Source organism: Crinia signifera, chromosome 1 (assembly GCF_055691185.1).
Source record: "Crinia signifera chromosome 1, ASM5569118v1, whole genome shotgun sequence".
Lineage (NCBI taxonomy): Eukaryota > Metazoa > Chordata > Amphibia > Anura > Myobatrachidae > Crinia > Crinia signifera.
In genome coordinates this window covers 277,469,196-277,488,700 of record NC_139217.1, presented here as the reverse complement: position 1 = coordinate 277,488,700, position 19,505 = coordinate 277,469,196, and the positions used below count along the sequence as shown (strand labels likewise).

The window sequence follows — 19,505 nt, the reverse complement described above, 5'->3', positions numbered from 1 at the left end:
GGGTAATTGGATAATAACAAAGCATAATTTGTTGTATAATCTTTTAATGGTGTAAACGGAAAAAGCAACAGTCTTTTTTAAAACAGTGAGCTGAACAAATAAGAACATACATGACAGAGTAAAACACTAATCCATGGCTGGGTGCAGAATCGCCATGGATTGCAACCATCGATGGCGTCTGCACCAATGGCCATCCCTAGCAGCAGCAGCAGCCTTGTTATTCTTTGTTACACTTACAGTTGCAGCACTGTACTCAGTCTCTGGAGTTAGTGCATGTCAGCTGCCACAGGTGGCAGTGCTGAGCTCAGGCAAATGCATTGTAGTGGAAAACGAAACTGAAAGAATGACGGATCACCTGTTTGGGAGCGGCGGCTCACTCACTTGTTTATCTGATCCGTCCAAAAGATCCGCCATTGCCCCATCTGTACCCGGGTAAGCTGTTTTGCGGTGGTGGGAGAGAGGGGTGGGAGAGAGGGGTGGGGAGAGAGGGGGGCTTGCTGAGCATAGGGGGGCTTTAGGGACAGGGCAGCTCTGGCAGCTATGTGTTCAAAAGCCATAGCAAGTTCCCCGGCAGCATGATGAGGACAGAGAAGGAGGGGGGAGGCGGTGTCGGTTCTCTGTGGGGAGTGGCAGGGGGACTCTGATTGTAAGTGTCCCCAGCTGCAGATAGGGTAGGCGCAACCTCCACACAGAAGTTTATCTGCCTGCAGGAACTTGGGGTGCAAATGGACCCCCGGCCACTGCAGGCTAGTTTGTAGGAAGCTGCTGCATGGAGTCCTGTCTGCCATTCTATGCATTTCATATATGGGTTCTTCCCTTTCAAAGAACCTGCTACCTTACACAAACCGTGAGTGAGCTCCATAAGTTAGGGACTGCTCTTTTCAGAGCTTAATACTACAACAATTTCAATAGAGTATATTCAAATTCTATGCAGAGGTTCCGGTAACTGTAAAGCCCTATACACACTAGAGGATATAGTAAAAGATCATTCAGAAATGGCATTCTGAGCTATGTCTTTTACAATATCTTCTACTGTTATGTATTTCTCATGAATCGTAAACGACCCCTAACATCATCCTGCATGTACAGACAAGGGAGGTGCAAGTTAAGGACAGTCCTCGTTAATGACAGCCCCCCCTCCCCCCATTTGAAAGCAACCGGTTGCTGGAGCTGCCAATATTGGGGGTTCAGGTAGTGTATATAGGGCTTTACAGGTCCCCATAACTGAAAAGACAGTTAGTCATGCAGTAATTATATACTCATGTGTGGAAAAGACAACAGGTAAATATAGTGTAGTAGCTAGGATAATCGCTTCTCTGCCATTTGGATGAGATGTAGATATCCACGTAGGCTGGTGTACTTAAAAGGCATTTCCCCCGTAGACAATGGGCTACCACTTGCACTTCTGGCCTAGAGGCTGGCAACTTGAAGCCTGAGGTGCTATGAGCCCCTCGTGCCTGAACATGAACTGGCTTTGGGAGCCAACTTTGCTTCAGTACAGAATTTAGCAATGCATTTTAATTTGTCTGTACTATATGTTTTCTTTGCCCTGGCCTTCTGTCTGCAGAAAGGACATTTTTAAGGAACCCTTATGGGGCACCCTCTCCTTTAGTTTATCCTTTTGGCTACAGCCAAAAAAATGGTTACTAAAGTGGGAAGTTTTGGCTAACCCTAAGGGGAAGGGTGCTACATCAAGCTGTGAGGTGGATGGAAGCTTGAATACCTTTAACCTCTAAGGAGCCTTTTGACTCCTGAGGTCAGGATTTCAAGGGGCCCCCACAATCTTTGGCAAAAGAGGACTCATTGGGCCTTCTGGCTCTGAGGGGATGAGAAGTAAAGGGGTCCTTCTCCTACTGGAGAGGGTCTGAAGTCCCATTCCCCATAACACTGTTTTTGCACTATACTGTGTGTTTGAAGCACCCACCTTGGGCTGCATTACTAGAAAAAAAAAAAGGAAAACCCTGGAAAATAGTTACATTACCCTAAGGGGGTGGGACATCAATTAGCAGTGGTAATTTACCGTGGGCTCAATAAACCCAGTGCTATTTAATTAACAAATGCAAAAAATATCCCTAACTAGAGATAAGGGGAATGGTTGGGTATACTTGAGGACCAAGGTTGGGAACCAGTGATCAAACATAAGAAAACATGCATAGATGGTAAACAAGATTTATTTACAGATTCTAGCAAATACCCATACAGAGTCTGAAAGTGTCAATGGCATATAACAACATACGGTCATAAGTTTCTGATACCACAAGTCAATGCCATAAACTTTATAGAATAAAATTAAAACACAGCTAGGGAGTTGGTTGGATCATCAATATTGACTGGTTCTGGCTTTAAAAAAGCAACCACTAGCTAGGCCACTAGTGTATTGGTATATGAGGGTCATACAATAGCAGATGTCATACAATAGCTCATGTATTAATCCGTGATTCAAATAGCAATGTACAGTATTACCAACGTATTACCAGCCACTTACAAAAAAAATTATCCAATTCTGTTCCTAAAGCAGGAAAGTACTGTACAAGTGTTGCACATAACTTCAGGTTCTATTGTTTGAGAGAAGTTAACGCAGACAGGTTAGAGTTAGAAAAACATCTTTATTTAACTAGAATAACACCTTGTGAAAAGATCTTAAGCTGTGGAGATGTTCTGCTAAAAGATTTTCAGACATATCTTGAGCTGCTACAGGCCTTTCGTACTGTTGCTCAAGTCAAGGCCTTTCAGTACAGGGTGAACTTTCTCAGAGCAGTCATTACATTCTACAAAGCAGAAGAACGGCCAAACAGCAGGACACTGTATCTAATCGTAGAAAACTGTCAAATCATAGCAGCTTTAATGGAACTTAGCACAAAAGGCATTTGAAAAAGACTTAACACGGTTATATCTTCTTTAAACCTGAAATAGGTTGTTTTTATATATATTTTTTTACTATTGGAAATGATCAGTTGTAGATATGAACAGTGTCTTCACTGTTTCAATCATTTAACGTAACCTGCTCACATTGCAGGTGTTGAGATACAGTTAACATTTAGCATAGACATTTTACAAAAGTATAAATTCAGAACAGTAGTCTGTAAGGTATTGTACTGGGTTAGCTCATAACCGTAAATTTGCAGGCTAAGTTACATCTCTCAACCACTTCATTGAGTTAACCTAAGTCATCCTTAGCACATATTGTACAACAAACAGAAGGGCAAATGTATTAAGCCTGGCGAAGAGATAAACTGGAAATAAAGTGGAAGGAGAGAACGCACCAGTCAATCAGCTGTGTTTGAAATATGACAGTTAGGAGTTGATTGGCTGGTGCGTTATCTCCTTCCACTTTATCTCTTTGCCAAGCTTAATACATCTAAACCAATATTGGAGGTTAATCATCCTTAGCATTGCAAATAAGTAGTAAAATTTACTTACCACAACTATTACCAATACTATTGATTAGGAGATGGCTATAATCATCATTGTTGCACTGGTTAAAAATGACATCAAGAAAGAAAGGCTGCTTTATACTACAAGAAAAACTAAAGTGCAGAAGAATAAAAGAATGATGGAACGTGCCCCATCCTGGCAACTACAGAATAAAAACCTTTTAAATCCCAAGTTTTTTACGTGATAGGACATCAACCAAGTATTTATGGCAGTAGAGAATTAAAATACCTTGGGCCTGGTCCCTGCTCTTTACCTAAATCAGGTTGGAACCCTGGGAATTTGCAGACGTAAAGGTGTATAAGAAGCACACAGAATTGGGACTTCCGGTTCCGGCATGGAGGGTTAAGCAGGAACCCTCTGCAGCTCCCGTTCCCCAACGCCCTACACACCGCCAAACCCCCGCAGGGGGATACTATTTTGACCCACCTTGATTGACAACACCCCGGGAACACTTTCAAGGAGTTGGGGGAGAATCCGGACTCCCTGCGGGCTGCGGAGAGCCCTGCTCGGGTGCTACGTGGCAGCGGTGTACGGGCCTGACGACAGGAAGACTCCGCGGGTAAGAGCACATCGGTGCTTTGCCCTCCTACCCTACCCTCTCCAGACTGTGGCTCCCGCTGCGGACGGGTTTGTCAGCGGCAGTGGGAGACGCCTTACCCGGACAGAAGAAGAAAGACCCGAGGAGACGAAGCTGCGGTCTCCGCAGACAGAGGGAGCATAAGCCGCACCGACAGCCCAGCGGGGGGAGAAGCCTTCCCCCTCTCCCTCGTGATTCAGTGACTGGCATGATTTTATGAAGGACACGCAGGAAGCAAAGGGCAGATTACAGTGTTTCAGCACCAATTCCTGACAGCCTGCCGAATATCTAGTCAGGTAGGGGAATAAGCGGGGCTGAGACGAGCAGTACTATTACCAAGTACTACATCTAAAGGTCCTGAACCCACGTCCCTATTTTGGGGAGGAGGCTCATCTGACCTGTATTCAACTAATCGCTGCTAATAAAACGGTGGAATGCTTTATTATTGATCGATCCAGGGTGAATATTCTTACAGGTGACTTTAAATAAAAAAAAAAAAGGAAAAAAAAAAAAAGACTCCTATATACTTTAAGTAGGATCCTCTCAGAAATACCAGCTGGTGCAGAAGCTTCAATCTCCAGTGAAGGGGAAATTTATAAAAGCAACCCTGAGTCAGTCCAGGAGACCCAGATCCAGATCGCCGAGGCGTTCTAACACAATGGATAAGTTCTTGGGCAGCAATGCAGGGCAAAAATCGACATCCATGCCCCAGCCGCAGAGACAGGATAAAAGGAAGGGGGATCATAGCGCAACACCAGACGCCGATAATGCAAAAGGCACCCCGGTAGCAAAGAAACCCATTACAGACGTTACTCTTGAGCTGGAAAACAATGCGGCCCAGTCTGGCGCAAACCTGTTATCACATGAAAACTTGACTATAATAATCCAAGCTGCTATACAACCATTATTGCAAAAGGCGGTGACCGACATCACAGCCCAGCTGAACACACTTACAGTCCGGTTAGACGTTGTCGAGAAGCGTACAAGCGATACTGAGGACTGCATAGCTTCTTTGCAAAAATCGGTTAAGAAGCTTGAAATAGAAAATCAAAAGCTGACAGAAGGACTGGAAAATGCCGAAAACAGGGCAAGACGCAATAATCTGAGGCTCACAGGCGTTCCTGAATCCATCAAAGGACCTCAGCTTGAGCACTTTGTCAGGAATACAATTCCCTCCAAGCTCAATATCTCTGCGGAATGCTCAGATATAGTTATAGAGCGGGTGCACAGGCTGGGATCCCGCTTCCCTCAGGACTCTGCAAAACCAAGAGTGGTTATATTTAAAGTCCTAAACTTCCTGCATCGCCAATTGATTTGGGCCGCATCAAGGAAAATCAATCCAATTCAATGGGAGGGCCATTCCATCCGTGTATTCCAGGACTTTTCCCTGGAATTGTCCAAAGCGAGAAGATCATTCTCTCCTGTCTGCTCTATGCTGGTTAAGAGCAATCGCAAATTTCACCTGATGTTCCCAGCAACCCTAAGGATCTTCACCGGGCCTGGCCACAGCTTTAAAGACTTCCGCTCATCGAAAGCAGCAGAGGACTTTTTGAAAACAAAGGATGCCTTTCATGATCAAGGAGAGGACATTTCAGATGAGCTTCTATCTTCAAATGGGTGAATTTATTGAATGAGCTAGTAGGGCATGCCTTAGTTAAAAGTGTCGGGTTGGTCAAACTATAATAATATGTCTTATTGTCTCCTTTGGATTATGAGAGGTGGGCATAAATAACTAACTTTAGTCAATTCTGAAGGTGTAAGTTGTCAGAATTGTTCAGAGTATAGCCGATAATAGAGCGTTTAGAGTTGTTCTTTGCCGCCTTTTCCAAGTACAGAGTGGTATGTTGCTACTGAATGTATATGTTTCAAGCTTAAATTTATATGTTTCAAGTTTAAATTTATATTACGCTACGATGACTAAGAGACTGTACTGGGAAATGCTTAGTGAGCAATTAGGGGCGGGGCGGGGGTTCGGGAGCGGGCCGTAGAGTCAGTCTTATTATTGGTTAGGCATGTTGGGTTTTATATCTAAGATGTCTTTTGTATTCTGGAAGTTCGAAGCTAGGAAGATGTTTCCTGCTTGGTGGAGTTTAATATGTTGTATCTGTCTTGTCTTTTCTTTTCTTTCTTTCTTTCTTTCACCCCTTTCATTTCTTTGAAGAGAAGGTTTTTTGGGAGACGGGATTATTTCATTTTAATTGCATTGAGTAATGCCGATTAGGATAGGATCATTAAACATTAGAGGGATACATACCCCCGCAAAGAGGCGGAAACTACTTGTGTATTTAAATAAGCAAAATATTGACCTTATTTGCCTCCAAGAAACGCACCTCATGAGTGCGGAAGTGAAAAAGCTTCGTATGTTAGGGTGGGAGGTTCTAGGAGCATCGTCATTGAGTGCAAAGTCGTGTGGGGTGATCACTATGGGGAAAAGGTCCCTGGCGATTGAGATTAAAGGTACGTACTCTGATCAGGCAGGGAGAATCCTAATAGTGCAAATTGAATTAAAAAAGACTGTTCTTTCCCTGTGCAACATTTATGCCCCTACACAATATTCCAGACCTTTCTTCCAAAAATTAACAGCTAAGTTAGCGGAATACGACCCTGCAACCTTGGTACTATGCGGGGATTTCAATTTGCTCTCTTCCACCGCTTTAGATAGATCTCCCACACCGAACAGGGGGCTGAAACTCCCCAAATTTGGGGTACCATATATCTCTAAAGGTTTTGACTTGTTGGACGCCTGGAGAATACACAATCCTACCGAAAGGGATTTTACATGTCACTCTTTAACACACGCTACGTGGTCTAGAATCGACTATATTTTAGTAGCGAGGACATTGTTTTCCAAAGTGTCCGATCCTTCCATTAAACCACCATTGCTCTCTGATCACGGTCTAATTTTCCTAGACTTAAATCTTACTCAGAATAGAACAAATAGGCCATTATGGAGATTTCCCTCACACCTAATCCATTCAAAGAAATTTGTTACGCAATTGGAGGGAGTTTGGGAACGATTTAGAAACGACAATTCAGTTTCAGAGTCAGAAAACCCAACAGTGTTTTGGCAGGCCGCAAAGGCGGTTATGAGGGGGGAAATCATATCAATAGTTTCTCAATTAAAAATACAGTATAGTAAGAATTTTGTCGACCTGCAGGCGGAGCTTACGGAAGCATATTTGCAATATAGACAAAACCCGTCCCCAGACAACAAGATAAAATATCAAAACGCGCAAACTCGTAGTAACGAATATTTGCAAACAAAAGGGGACAGATATATGTTTAATGTTGATTCAAAATTTTTCAGACATGGCAATAGGATGGGCAAGATTCTTACTAACTTACTTAGGGGCTCTAGACAAAATAACACAGTCCAACCGTTGGTTAAGGAAGACGGGGTACTTTCTGATTCAGACTCCCAAACGGCAGAGGTCCTGAAAAAATATTATGAGAGACTTTATTCAATTTCGGAAGATTTGCGGTCTTCGGCAGATTGTACTTACAATAGTGATATTTCTCCAAGATCATCCCCCTCATTATCTTATTGGAGTATGATCTCTCTCCCCCAAGTCCCAGAATCGTTTAAAGGGAGCTTAGTAGCACCCATCTCATTGGAGGAGGTGGAGTGGGCCATAGGCAGGTTGAAAGGGTCGAAGGCCCCAGGTCCAGACGGATATACAAATGAGTTTTTTAAACATATGGCACCACTCATCTCGAAACCTTTAGCGGACAGCTTTAATACTATAATTCAACAAGGGACTTTACCGTCCTACTTCTCTGATGCAATAATCAAGGTGATTCCTAAAAAAGACAGAGATCTTAAATTACCTGGGTCTTACAGGCCTATATCGCTGCTTAATACTGAGTATAAGTTGTTCACCAAGATTCTTGCGGAGAGAATGAAGGGACTGATGCCCGCTATTATTCATGCTGATCAAAACGGCTTTATCACGGGCCGTCATTCGGTGACCAACCTGCGCAGGTTACTGGCGGCGATTCAAAGGTCGGACGCCTTGTCGGCATCCCGCGGGGAGGACAATTTGGTCCTCGCGCTGGATGCCGAGAAGGCGTTCGACATGGTATATTGGCCTTTCCTTTTCCAAACACTGGGACAATTCGGCTTTCCTGCAGATTTCATAGATATCATTAAACTTTTATATTCATCCCCTCAATCAAGAATAGCCTGCAATGGCCTTCTTTCGGAACCCTTTTTAATTCATAGAGGCACACGTCAAGGATGTCCCCTTTCCCCCCTTCTGTTTGCTATCGCGGTCGAACCGCTAGCGGTGGCCGTTAGAACGTCTCCACTGATACAAGGGATAAGCATCAGAGAGGTGGAACTTAAAATCGCCTTATTTGCAGATGACGCGCTGATATTTATATCCAACCCAAAAAACTCACTTCCCGCTCTCTTACACCTAATAGATTCGTTCGGGAAAGCATCGGGCTATAAGGTCAATTTAAATAAATCAGAAATGCTCCCGCTAAAATTCACTGACACACAAATGTTGAAAAATCTTGACCTACCATTCCCTATTTGTTCATCTCACTTCAAATACTTGGGGATTCAAGTAGGTAGCGACCTGTCTCAGTTGTACACCCTAAATTTCGCTCCCGTCATCTCCCAAATCACTGCTAAATTGGATTCTTGGATGGAATATCCATTATCACTAATGGGAAGGATGGCCGTGATCAGATCCGTCATTCTTCCAAAACTGCTATATCGGATGCAGATGATCCCACTACTTTTGAAAAATTCAGACGTCGTAAAAGTGGAGCGTGTATTCTCCAGGTTCCTATGGAAAGGTAAACCTCCCAGAATTGCTAAAAACAGGCTCAAAGCCACTGTGGCAAATGGGGGCTTGGGTTACCCAGATCTATCTAATTACTCTTTAGCGATTCACCTGAGATATATTAATGATTGGCTGCTAAGTGGAGCCACCTACACAGACCCGATGCTAGACAGAGCGGTCGTATTCCCTTACACCCCTGGAGCACTGATACAGTTTGGGGTCAGTGAAATACCTCCCGAAATTAAACATCATATCCTCTTTGAGAGCACCTTTAAAGCTTGGAAGAAGATAGTTATATGGACGAGGAGAGGCTCACACATCACTAGATATGTCCCGATCTGGGGGAACCCATCGTTCTCTCCTTCTCTGTTGGACTCCAGGTTTAGAGTGTGGAGAAACAAAGGGCTCGACGTTACTAGTAAGGTATTTGACCCGGGTGGCAATATTATACCTTTCGAATTATTAGCGCAGGATTATAACCTCCCAAAAAATCAACAGTTTATGTACCATCAGCTTTGCCACTTTCTGAAAACAAGTGTAATGCCCACTAACACACGAATCTTCGCCAAGCACCACTCACAGTTTACCACAGTGGACGATATTATTCATTATTCACTTGCCAAACCATATAAGTTGAAATTTTTATACGAGCTATTGGGGGAATTTAGATTTGGAGATAGAAGCAACTGGTCGACCCTGCTCCAGAGTTGGTCTGGGGACCTTGATGTTATTCAAGATACTGAAAAACTCACACACTTGTATTCATTCTCCATGAAAGTGCTGAACTCAGCTTATCTGCAGGAGGTTATTGTTCGAACAATTCATCGTGCTTATATAGCCCCTTCTCAACGCAGACATATGGTGACAGATGAGACAGGCGCCTGTGTTAAATGTAGTATTTCCAGTGCAGATTTTGGTCACAACATGTGGGGGTGCTATAAGGTCAAAAGGTTTTGGCACAAGATCATTGGATTTATTAACTCAATGCTCTCAGCTAACTGGAGTTTTGACCCTCTAGCTTGTTTGGGTATCTCATTTGATAATTGGCTCCAAAGTGGATGCGGAGACAATAGCTCACTTCCAATATTAATTACAGTTGTTACGGTAGCACGTAAGTGCATACTTATTCACTGGACAAAAAAATCGGCTCCCACGCTAGCCTTTTGGAAGCACAAGTTAACACAAATTTGTTTCTATGAAGCGAAGTACGCCAAAACTCTCTCTATTAAAGCAGTTCAGAAATGTTTCAGGAAATGGTTACCTTTTATTGACACTCTGGAGCATAACTCTAAACGAGAAATTTCTCAGTTAATGGATGTCAATTTTTAGGCGACAAGTGAGACCCCTGTATATATCATTATATGCCTTATATACCTTATGATTGTTGACCCATGTCCTCTGCACTTCCAGTAGAAAGGTATCTTTTGGTATCTTTATGCATAACATTGACCCTAAGATTCGTCTCTCTCTCCCAGTTCTCCATTCCTCATCACTTCTCATTTCTTAAATTATCTCCTTTCCTTCTCTTCTCCGTATCTAATTATCTTTACTCCTAACTTTCTTCTCTTTCCTCCTTTTTTTCTTATCACTTAGTGTATTTGACACTTATAATCTGATGCAATCTAGGAAGGTCATCCTATTCTTATTCTATGGACTTGAGTTGCTTGACATGAACACGTATCAAGGTTACAAGCATCAAGATTTAGCACGTTGTGGTTCATGTGCTCCTACTGTTATCCAACGTTGTAGGATGTCCATAAGAATGTAAGTGAATTGGACATCATAGACCTATATGCTTTTTACGAGAATTATGCTATGTGTCATTTTGGTCTTTTTGTATATTACATAATTTTCAATAAAAAGATTTGAAAAAAAAAAAAAGAAGCACACAGAATTGAACAGTGGTGTGCTCTCGTTCAAACAGTGTGGCACTTAAACCTTACATATGGTGATCAGTGGGATCACCAGACAATAGCCCTCTACACTGAAGAAAAAAATAAGCCCAAGAATGGGGAAGCTTACATTCATTCTAGTTCATAAAGGATTGTTGTTTTTACTTGAAAATGACAAAAAAGTACTAGCAATATTGACACTGGACAAGCCAATATAGTGCCAAAACAGGCTCAGCACAGAAGTGAGAAAAGACCCAGTAGTGAAGGGGTTAAAAGAGACGGTTAACAAAGGAACCAAAAGATTATATTGATACAAACCATAGAAAAAAAAATATTTTCCTAATCTGTCTTTGGCTCCATCTCCAAAATTCAAGGATGTGGCTGCTATTACAGACTCCTATTTAAGCTCTTAAAAAGCAATTACACATGTACCTAAAATGTTGCTAATGGAATAGATTTAACAGCTACTTTCAGGACATGAAACAGTCAAACCAAACTGCAGTTTCATGGAACAGCATTTCAAGTCCTAGGCTAGAACACCAGTAAAAAATCAAATCAGACTCCCCACATAAAGAATGGCACTTCACAGTGACACCAAGTAGATGTCTTCATTTGCTGAATGCCTTTGCTGGTGTAATCAGTTATGCTGCTTTAATGACACTTCGGGAAATCAATTGTTATCGTGGTACAGTATGTAGTTAATTTGCAGATGGACAACAAAATGCCGATGGACAAAATACTGGACAGGTACAGAACACCAACAATCAAAATAACAACATCATCAAAATATTGACAAACAAAACACCTACGAGCCACAATGGCGACAGCCAAAATATTGACACAAATAATACAGAATGCAGTTTGTTGTGATTTTTTAACATGCTCGGCATTATGATTATTGTCTGTATATTGCGTGTTGGTATTTCGACTGTCGGTATTAAGTACTGTACCTGTTGGGATATTGTGCACCCATATAATCACATAATTTCTCCGAATAATAAACATAGATCCACACATTATAATTTTTATTAACAGTTATTTATATAGCACACACATAGTCTGCATCACTGAATGCCACCACTGTCCTCAAAGATCACATAATAATGCCATATGGTACCCACCCATGTATCACAATGTCACACACCCATATATCTCATATTTATGTCATATAGTGCCCCAGATATCACATACTGTTGCCAAATACAAATACCGCATTGAATACTCTTGTATCTTGGCAAGTAGTTAATAAACTGTCCATTTGTGTAGTCAATAGACAAAGGGAAGTCTACAAATTAATTACCACATTACCAATACCTGTACATCTGCATTGTGGCAAATAGTTTGTAGACTGTCCCTTGCAATAACAGTAGTGCTTTGAGTTACAGTATTAAAAAGAGGATGATTTTCCACAGAGCATCCAACATTGAACATCCTTGATATACAGGCCATATCTTTTGAAATACCACTGCATTCCAAATGCCTATCAAGAGGTAGCCGAACGGTCAACATTTTAATTTATGAAGGCAAAACAAAAGCACGCCTATTTGACTTACTACTGAAGAGCTAACCTAAGAAAGTTGTATCTTTCTCAGAGGCCATCCATTGGTAAATAATTACCACCTACTATATTCACCGATACCTCTTTTACACTAAAGCAATAATCCGGTTTGTTGCCAAGCTACCTGCTTGGCGTAAATGGGGTCAAAATAATAATAATAATAATAAAAAAAAAAAAAAAAAGGTCATGTTACCCGGCCATTCAACCGTGGAAATGTTCCTGATTGAATACAGGTGAGACCCGTCATCTAACCTGGGACCTATTTCCACCAATAAGGAAGCCCATACCTCCCAACCACAGCATCCTGCGGTCAGTCCGGAGGGGCATAATGCTTCTGCAGCTGTCTGCTGTACTGAGCCAGGTAGGAGATGGACGGAGGCTGGGAGTGCACCGAAGCTAGGGGGCAGCCAAACAACTTTCCCAGGTGCAGGGCTTGCCCCCAGCATGTTGATGGCATCGTGGGGTTTTTGGCTGGTGGCTTTCCTGGCGCTTGGAGATGTCATCTCCAAGCACCAGGCTCAGGACCTGCCTCCACCGACATCACCTGCCCAGAATCCGGTTGGGTGTAAATGGGGTCAACCGCCGGGTTGGAAACGGGTCCAAAATCGTGGGAGCAACCTGGTGTTTTGGTGTAAAAATAACAGAAACTGCTCCTGAAGAAGCCGGGGTGTTAGATCCGGGGAAACGCGTTGAGCTTTGAAGTTACCTGTGCAGCTGAGACATTCAATACGGACACCATCCATGACACCATCCATACAATTGCAGTCAATTTCAACTGGTCAAAGATACCATCTTACAAGTTGTGGTGAACCGTCCACACCAACCCCCACAGATTCCCCTCATAGAAGAATCTGGACTTCCACCTTTGGGATACCTGCATGATCCCTAATTCCAGTCTCCAAGAGGTTGTGCTTAAAAGTGGGGAACCTGAGCCCTTAAAATCATAGGGCATTTTGGACTGCTGTTCCCAGCTATCTGGATAAATAACATCAAACAGACCGACCAGGATGGTAATATAAACTCTTGTCAGTTTTCATCAATTATATCTCAGCCTCAATTGCTATCTATAGTATCCCGGTGATACATTATATAACCCCTTCAGACTTCATGTCTAGGGATTTATTGTGCATAGTGTGATATAGATTTTTATCTGTGTATTTATATGTATTATTTTTATTAAAATTGTTATACTTTTTGAGAAACGTCTGGTACAAATATTGGTACAGCCAGCGCTGGCACTTTTCTCTTTTTTACTATTAATACATAAAGGATCGTATCCCCAGCCCGAGCCACCAAGCCTGGGCGGATGCGCTGCACTCGCCGCGCTTCTGGCTCGGTGGCTCGCTTCGCTCGCCATACTTTCTAAAATTACCTCCACACCGATGTGGACACTAGGGGTAGGACTTGGATAGTGAGGATATGATTGTGTTAGTGTATTAGCGTAGTGCCGCGGGGGGAGCTGGGAAACGATGTGATGCTCCCCCAGCGGTGACTACGCTGAATGGTGGCCATTGCCATTGCTGCAGCACCAGCTGGATCTAACCCCCGCTGCCCGTCCTTCACCCCGGCCGCTGTAAGTTAACCCCCCATGTCCACGCGGCCGACCCCGGCCTCCGCACAATCCCCACCGCCCGTCACATATTACCCGACGCCCGGCAATGGCTACGCTCACAACGTAGTCAAAGCTACGTTGTCAGCGTAGCGTAGCCGGGCCCCCGGCTAATACATAAGTACCGTAAGTGCAAACTTTTATTAAAACCATTTCTTTTAAACGTTATGCACTATATTCTGTTTCTCTTTTCTCCATATGTGCTCCTTGCATGACATTATTGGAGGAGGCGAGGAACCTACAACCCTTGCTGTATTATTAACAGAGGCAATTCTTAAAAGGACCAATGTACCGTTTTCATTGGATGGATGGTGACTATTTTATTACACCTATACACATGGTTCTAAAATATTCTCTAAAGGGGAACTCTAGAAGCGCTGAACTATCCTGTTTTGCACAAATATTGGTTCTTCTTCAAGGTGTTTTTGGATATCATCTGTAACAAGTGATTGTTTAGCTGCATCTAATTTATAGTGCGAACAGAGATATTCATTATTTCTGTTTCAAGCTTATAAAATGAGGAAAACTAAAAAACAGTTAAACAGTCTCTTAAAATTAGTTTTTTAGTCCATGTATATACTTTAGGATTGTGTTATATAAACTATTTTAGCTTGGAGATGAAAAAGTTGTTTTGAACTCAAATTTTATACATAAGAATTCATTTTTAAGTTATGCAAACTTTGAACCAATGGAAATAGGAGATTAGGAAAAGTATCTAGCAAAAGCATGATAAGAATACAATGAGCTGGGAATAGTTAAAATAGCAGGAAGCTTAAATCAAACTGCATTGAATATTAAAAGGTAAGAGATTATATACCTGAAACTATAATCTTTCTTTAGAACATCTCCCTACATACAGCAGCCTAAGAGAAGTTCACACTGCCCATTTTAAGATATAGGGAATAGACTGCTTATAACTGATCTCTGTAAGCCTCATATGCGAATTCTACCTTTTTCTTAATTGTAATCTGTTCATGAACCTTCAAGTGTGTTTTAACGACTAGAACACGGAAATGTAGCAAAATTCAAATCCTCTTAATAGACAATTGCCGTAAAACTAGCATAAGATCATATACATAGTCAACTAAAAGTTAACAGGATGACTAACCTTGCATAAGAAATAAACAAGAGCATTGTGCTTTTCATATCTATTTACCCTAATTCAATATATAGTGATGGGGACCAATGCCAAAGTCCTCAAATGCAAAACACAAACTACAATAGTCACAATGACTATTTATAGATAGTTATAAGATACGGCTGAAAGAAAAGTATGATGACTTTATACCAAGACATACTGTAAAGAAAATGGACACTTTTTTTGAATGAAAAGTTGAAACTTGGACTGAAAGTCAAAAACTTTTTGTACAGCCCAATGCAGGAGAAATTTCCATTAAGAAAAATCATGGTCATTATTATTACATTGCATTATATTACATTATAAGCCTAGGATAGGACATCAGAGAGAAAGAACCCTATTTATTAAAATGTGCGAATGAGAAAGGGAGAGAGAACCAGGATACGGTCATTAGGTGAACCCTATGTAGCTCGAAATGCATTAAGTCGACCACTGAAGGTCGACAGATCTAAGGTTAACACCTGCAATACGCCGACATGGCTAAGGTTGACAGGGTCGGAAGCTTGACACAAGCATTAGGTCGACAATGGGAAGGTCAACATGATCTTTTCACTTTATTTAATGCCCTACTATCCACTACAGTGTGGTGGGAGAATAAAATAGTGTGCCAAGCACAGAGAGGCACTGTGCCCAAAGCATGGTCAGTGTAGTGAGTCATGTGAGGGGATGCGGTGCACTAAAACAGTGTCCATGTCAACATTCGGGACAAAAAACCTGTGAAAAACTTATTTTGACCATTTCACTGTCGAACTTCCCATTGTCGGTCTAGTGCTTATGTCGACCTTCCAACCATGTCAACCTATTTCAGGTGTAAACCTAAGGCCTGTCGACCTTTATGGGCCAACCCAATGACCCATACCTGAGAGAACCTGGTGGTTACAAATTTATCATGGCAAAAACTAAATTATTTGCAACCTTTATAATTTATCTTCATTCCAATTTTTGTTATTTTAAATATTAGCTATAGGCTTATTTTATTTGTTGTATCACATTATAATCTCAGGTTTGTAAAGTAAAGAATAGGTCTATTTATATTAATATAAGAAACTTACAGTATATATATATTTCCTTATGCTCAGCCAGGCCAAGCTCCTGACCTAAAACTTTGGGCTTGGAGTCTGCAACTTAACCAAGTTTGTAAGTAAGAAGACTTCATTTCCAGCAGCACACTTGGTAGATGGTGAAATGTTTGTCAAACAACCCAAAAGACTCACCTTTAAAATACATCATTATTAGTGCTTACCCTACTGCCACCTATACAAATGTAGCCATGATGAGAGCGGCTGCTACTACTGTACTTCTGAATTATTTGCGGATTGTAAAGTACAGAAGATCTGAAAACCAGAGAATATTCCACCGATAAACACATAAACATAGCATAGCTACACCACAGTAGTACTTACCGTAGTCTTGTCACATCAATCTCTTTCTGTGCCAGCTCAGTTTCTTTAACAGCGACTTGTGATGACAGGCCATTTATTCTATTGTGCATGGCCTCCATCTGGTTACCAGCTTCTTTCAAGTTAAGATTTAGAGCCTAAAATATAAGTAGTATGAAAAATTATTTGTGTGTGTGTGTGTGTGTACCCTAATGTCTACCCCTATGAGGGAATCAGGACAAACTTGGAAGAAAAGGATGGAGTGGGGCAAAGTTGACGCAATAGCGAGTGGTGGGTGTTGTTAAGTGGCAGGATAAAATTAAAAGATGGGTTGGAGACGAAGACTAAGAGGAGGGTGTTATGAGGTGCAGTGCAGCCTGAAGTGACCTGGCATATGTTGGGTCTTTTTCATTACCATCTATCTAGCAAATTCTACAAAATGATAGGTGAACTTTCTCCTCTGTGGTAGCAAATGCATTTATTTACTAAAGGAAAGCTACCGTAGCCATATTAGTCATTAAGTCAAGCAGATAGCCACTGAATTCAGTGTATCTAAACAACCTGACACTATGTTGTGCCTCCGATCTTTTCTTTTTGGAGATTTAACCTTCAAAGTACGTACCAGTATATGCAGAGTAGATAAAGGACTGGTGTTTCTATGTTAGGGTAATTATTGCAGGATGGAGAGTGCCATAATACAAAGTACTAGTAAACATTTAGGGTCTTATGTAGAATTGCAAGAAAACCATGCGTACAATGCATCAAAGAACTGTGCACAGCAAAATGCCTATATAATGTATAGTACACCTGTACATAGTTGTGTACATCTTGCAATACCCCCGCCTACACATGTGCACATGGTTTGTGATTAGTTATCAGCATGCACTTGCACTGACCCTATTCAAGGTGTAAAAGATAATCCTAAGGTCCATACACACTGGCGACTATGACAAGCGTGTATGGACAGTGATGATCGTGTTCATCGCTGCATACAGACTGAACGGCTTTCCCCCCGCCCGGCGCCGACGGACGAGGGGGAGGATGGCATTGCGGAGCGCTATGCAAAGCCGTCCTGAAAGCCGCTTATCTGCTGGTATAACCAGCATTTGAATGGATTTCCCGGTGATGATGCGGGAGCGCGCAGCAGCGCTCATCGACGGGCCATACACACTCGGCGGCTTTGAGCTGACAGCCACTCAAACCTGCTGTTTTGAGCGACTTTCAGCTCAAAGTCACCCAGTGTGTATGGGCCTTGATTGCCAGTGCTTAACTTTGCATACACTGCAAGTGTCGACACATTTTCATTGAACATGATCTACATAACAACACTTTTACAAAATGTTACAACTTTTTATATTTAAGTATAGTACATAAGGCATAGGATGTATTCAATGCTGCCAACAAGGGGGTTTGTACAGCGAGGATGGCTTGTTTTTGGCTCTGAAAACAAGCCATCCTCGCCGACAAACCACCTTGCCGGTCGCTCGCCATATTCAATGTTCCGGAAAAATCCTCTGACAGCAAGGTTTCCCTTAAATGGCGAGGTTCGCTGCAAAAGCGAGCCTGCTGCATTTTATGGCGTGCCCCGTCATTTTGATGGCCGCACTCGCCGTTTTCACCTCGCTGAAAAGAACCAGCGAGGTAAAAACAGCGAGTGATGGGGACATCGTTGAAAACTCTGATGGCAAACTATCGGCACTGCTCACCGTATAGCTTATTTACAGCAGAATGGGTCCCCTTCACAAGAGGTGGATAAGAGAAGGAAGAATAAATATAATCAACTGAGAGGTAATTTAATTGGCTCTATATCATATCAGGATATTGTTATAACCTCATCTTCATAAAAGTATAAACATTGCTAATTTTCAGATCTCTTTAAACAGTGAAGATTCAAACATTAGTTATGGCATAGCATATTAAGCATAGGGTTAAAAGAATATGTGCAAACATTTTTCAGAGGTGTTCTACATAATCATTTGTTTCATACAAAAATATAAAATAGTGTAATTTTTTTTTATTTTATTTTTTTAAATACAGGTATATATTGGACACTGCTCATAAAGAAAGAGAAAATCCTAGTGGTTCCACATGTTTGGATTCATAGCATATGCATTCTATAAGTTTTCTGTGAGAATAAAGTCTGTTACACTGTTTAATGATTAGACTTTAGAATGGCTATTTGATGTCAGCTTCCTGCTTTGCAGCATCAATTTTTAAAGAGCTGTGGGTTTTAAGTATAGGAATTTAAATGAATGCTGGTCCCAACTGGCATGTTTGAATACATAAGTTGTTATCACAGCAAATAACACGAAGCATAAGTGCACGTCAAAATGTAGTTTGAAAAATCATGTGAGGGAATCCAGCAGCTCTGCAGCATACCTTAATTTTGGCATCAATGCCAGACTTCTCTCCTTTCCACTGTGCCTCCTGCTTCCGAGCTTTCTCCAGGTCACCGAGTAGGTCAGCGCAACGCTTGCTTAAAGTCTCCTTCTCCAGCTCCACATTTTTTAAAATGGCTGCACTCTGCTGTCCTTTTTCTTGTGAACTCTCCTTAGTGTTCTGTTTAACAAAGTAAGGTCTGAAAATTACATCCCCGCAAAATAATTACATTACACTGATCAACCAACCAACAATTCCTAATTAAGCGACCCTGGCAATGAAACCTACATAGGGCTGCAAATAAAGCTGTGATTATACTATATATATTATTATTATTTTTTTAGTCATGCAGGTGGGACCGGTTTCTTGAACTGCTTGACAGGTCTGATGAGAACACATATGCAAGGAACCCCTTAATTGATCAAGATGCCTTTGATGATGTCCCCAGCTATTTTTGAGACCCGCACAGACATTTCATTCCAGATCTCGGGTTTATCAATTAATAATACCAGTCCCATCAGAATGTAATTAAAAAGAAGCCACATATTCACACTACTTTCACTTGCTCCATATCCATCATTAAGTATTTATTTGAAAGTTATAAGCTTAAGATTCTTGACTTTAAAGGATTGCTCAGGGTTGGTTGTATGAGGAATAACTGCAAAGCAGAGTGAGGCCTCAGGCAATTCTTCTGCAGCGTATGTCCCTTTCTGCGGCACGCCGGGTGACACAGCTTGAAGCACAG

At 41.7% G+C, this 19,505-nt stretch overlaps 1 protein-coding gene across 1 annotated transcript in view; it reads right to left on the bottom strand.

Moving 5' to 3' along the window:
• CNTLN (centlein) overlaps positions 1 to 19,505 on the bottom strand; it is a 309,550-nt gene that overhangs the window by 218,304 nt on the left and 71,741 nt on the right. Inside the window, exons 6-7 of the mRNA XM_083184414.1 lie at positions 18,761 to 18,940; positions 16,406 to 16,539 (exon numbers count right to left, since the gene is read on the bottom strand). Of these exons, the coding sequence (XP_083040540.1) occupies positions 16,406 to 16,539; positions 18,761 to 18,940 (314 nt within the window). The remainder of the gene's footprint in view (positions 1 to 16,405; positions 16,540 to 18,760; positions 18,941 to 19,505) is intronic.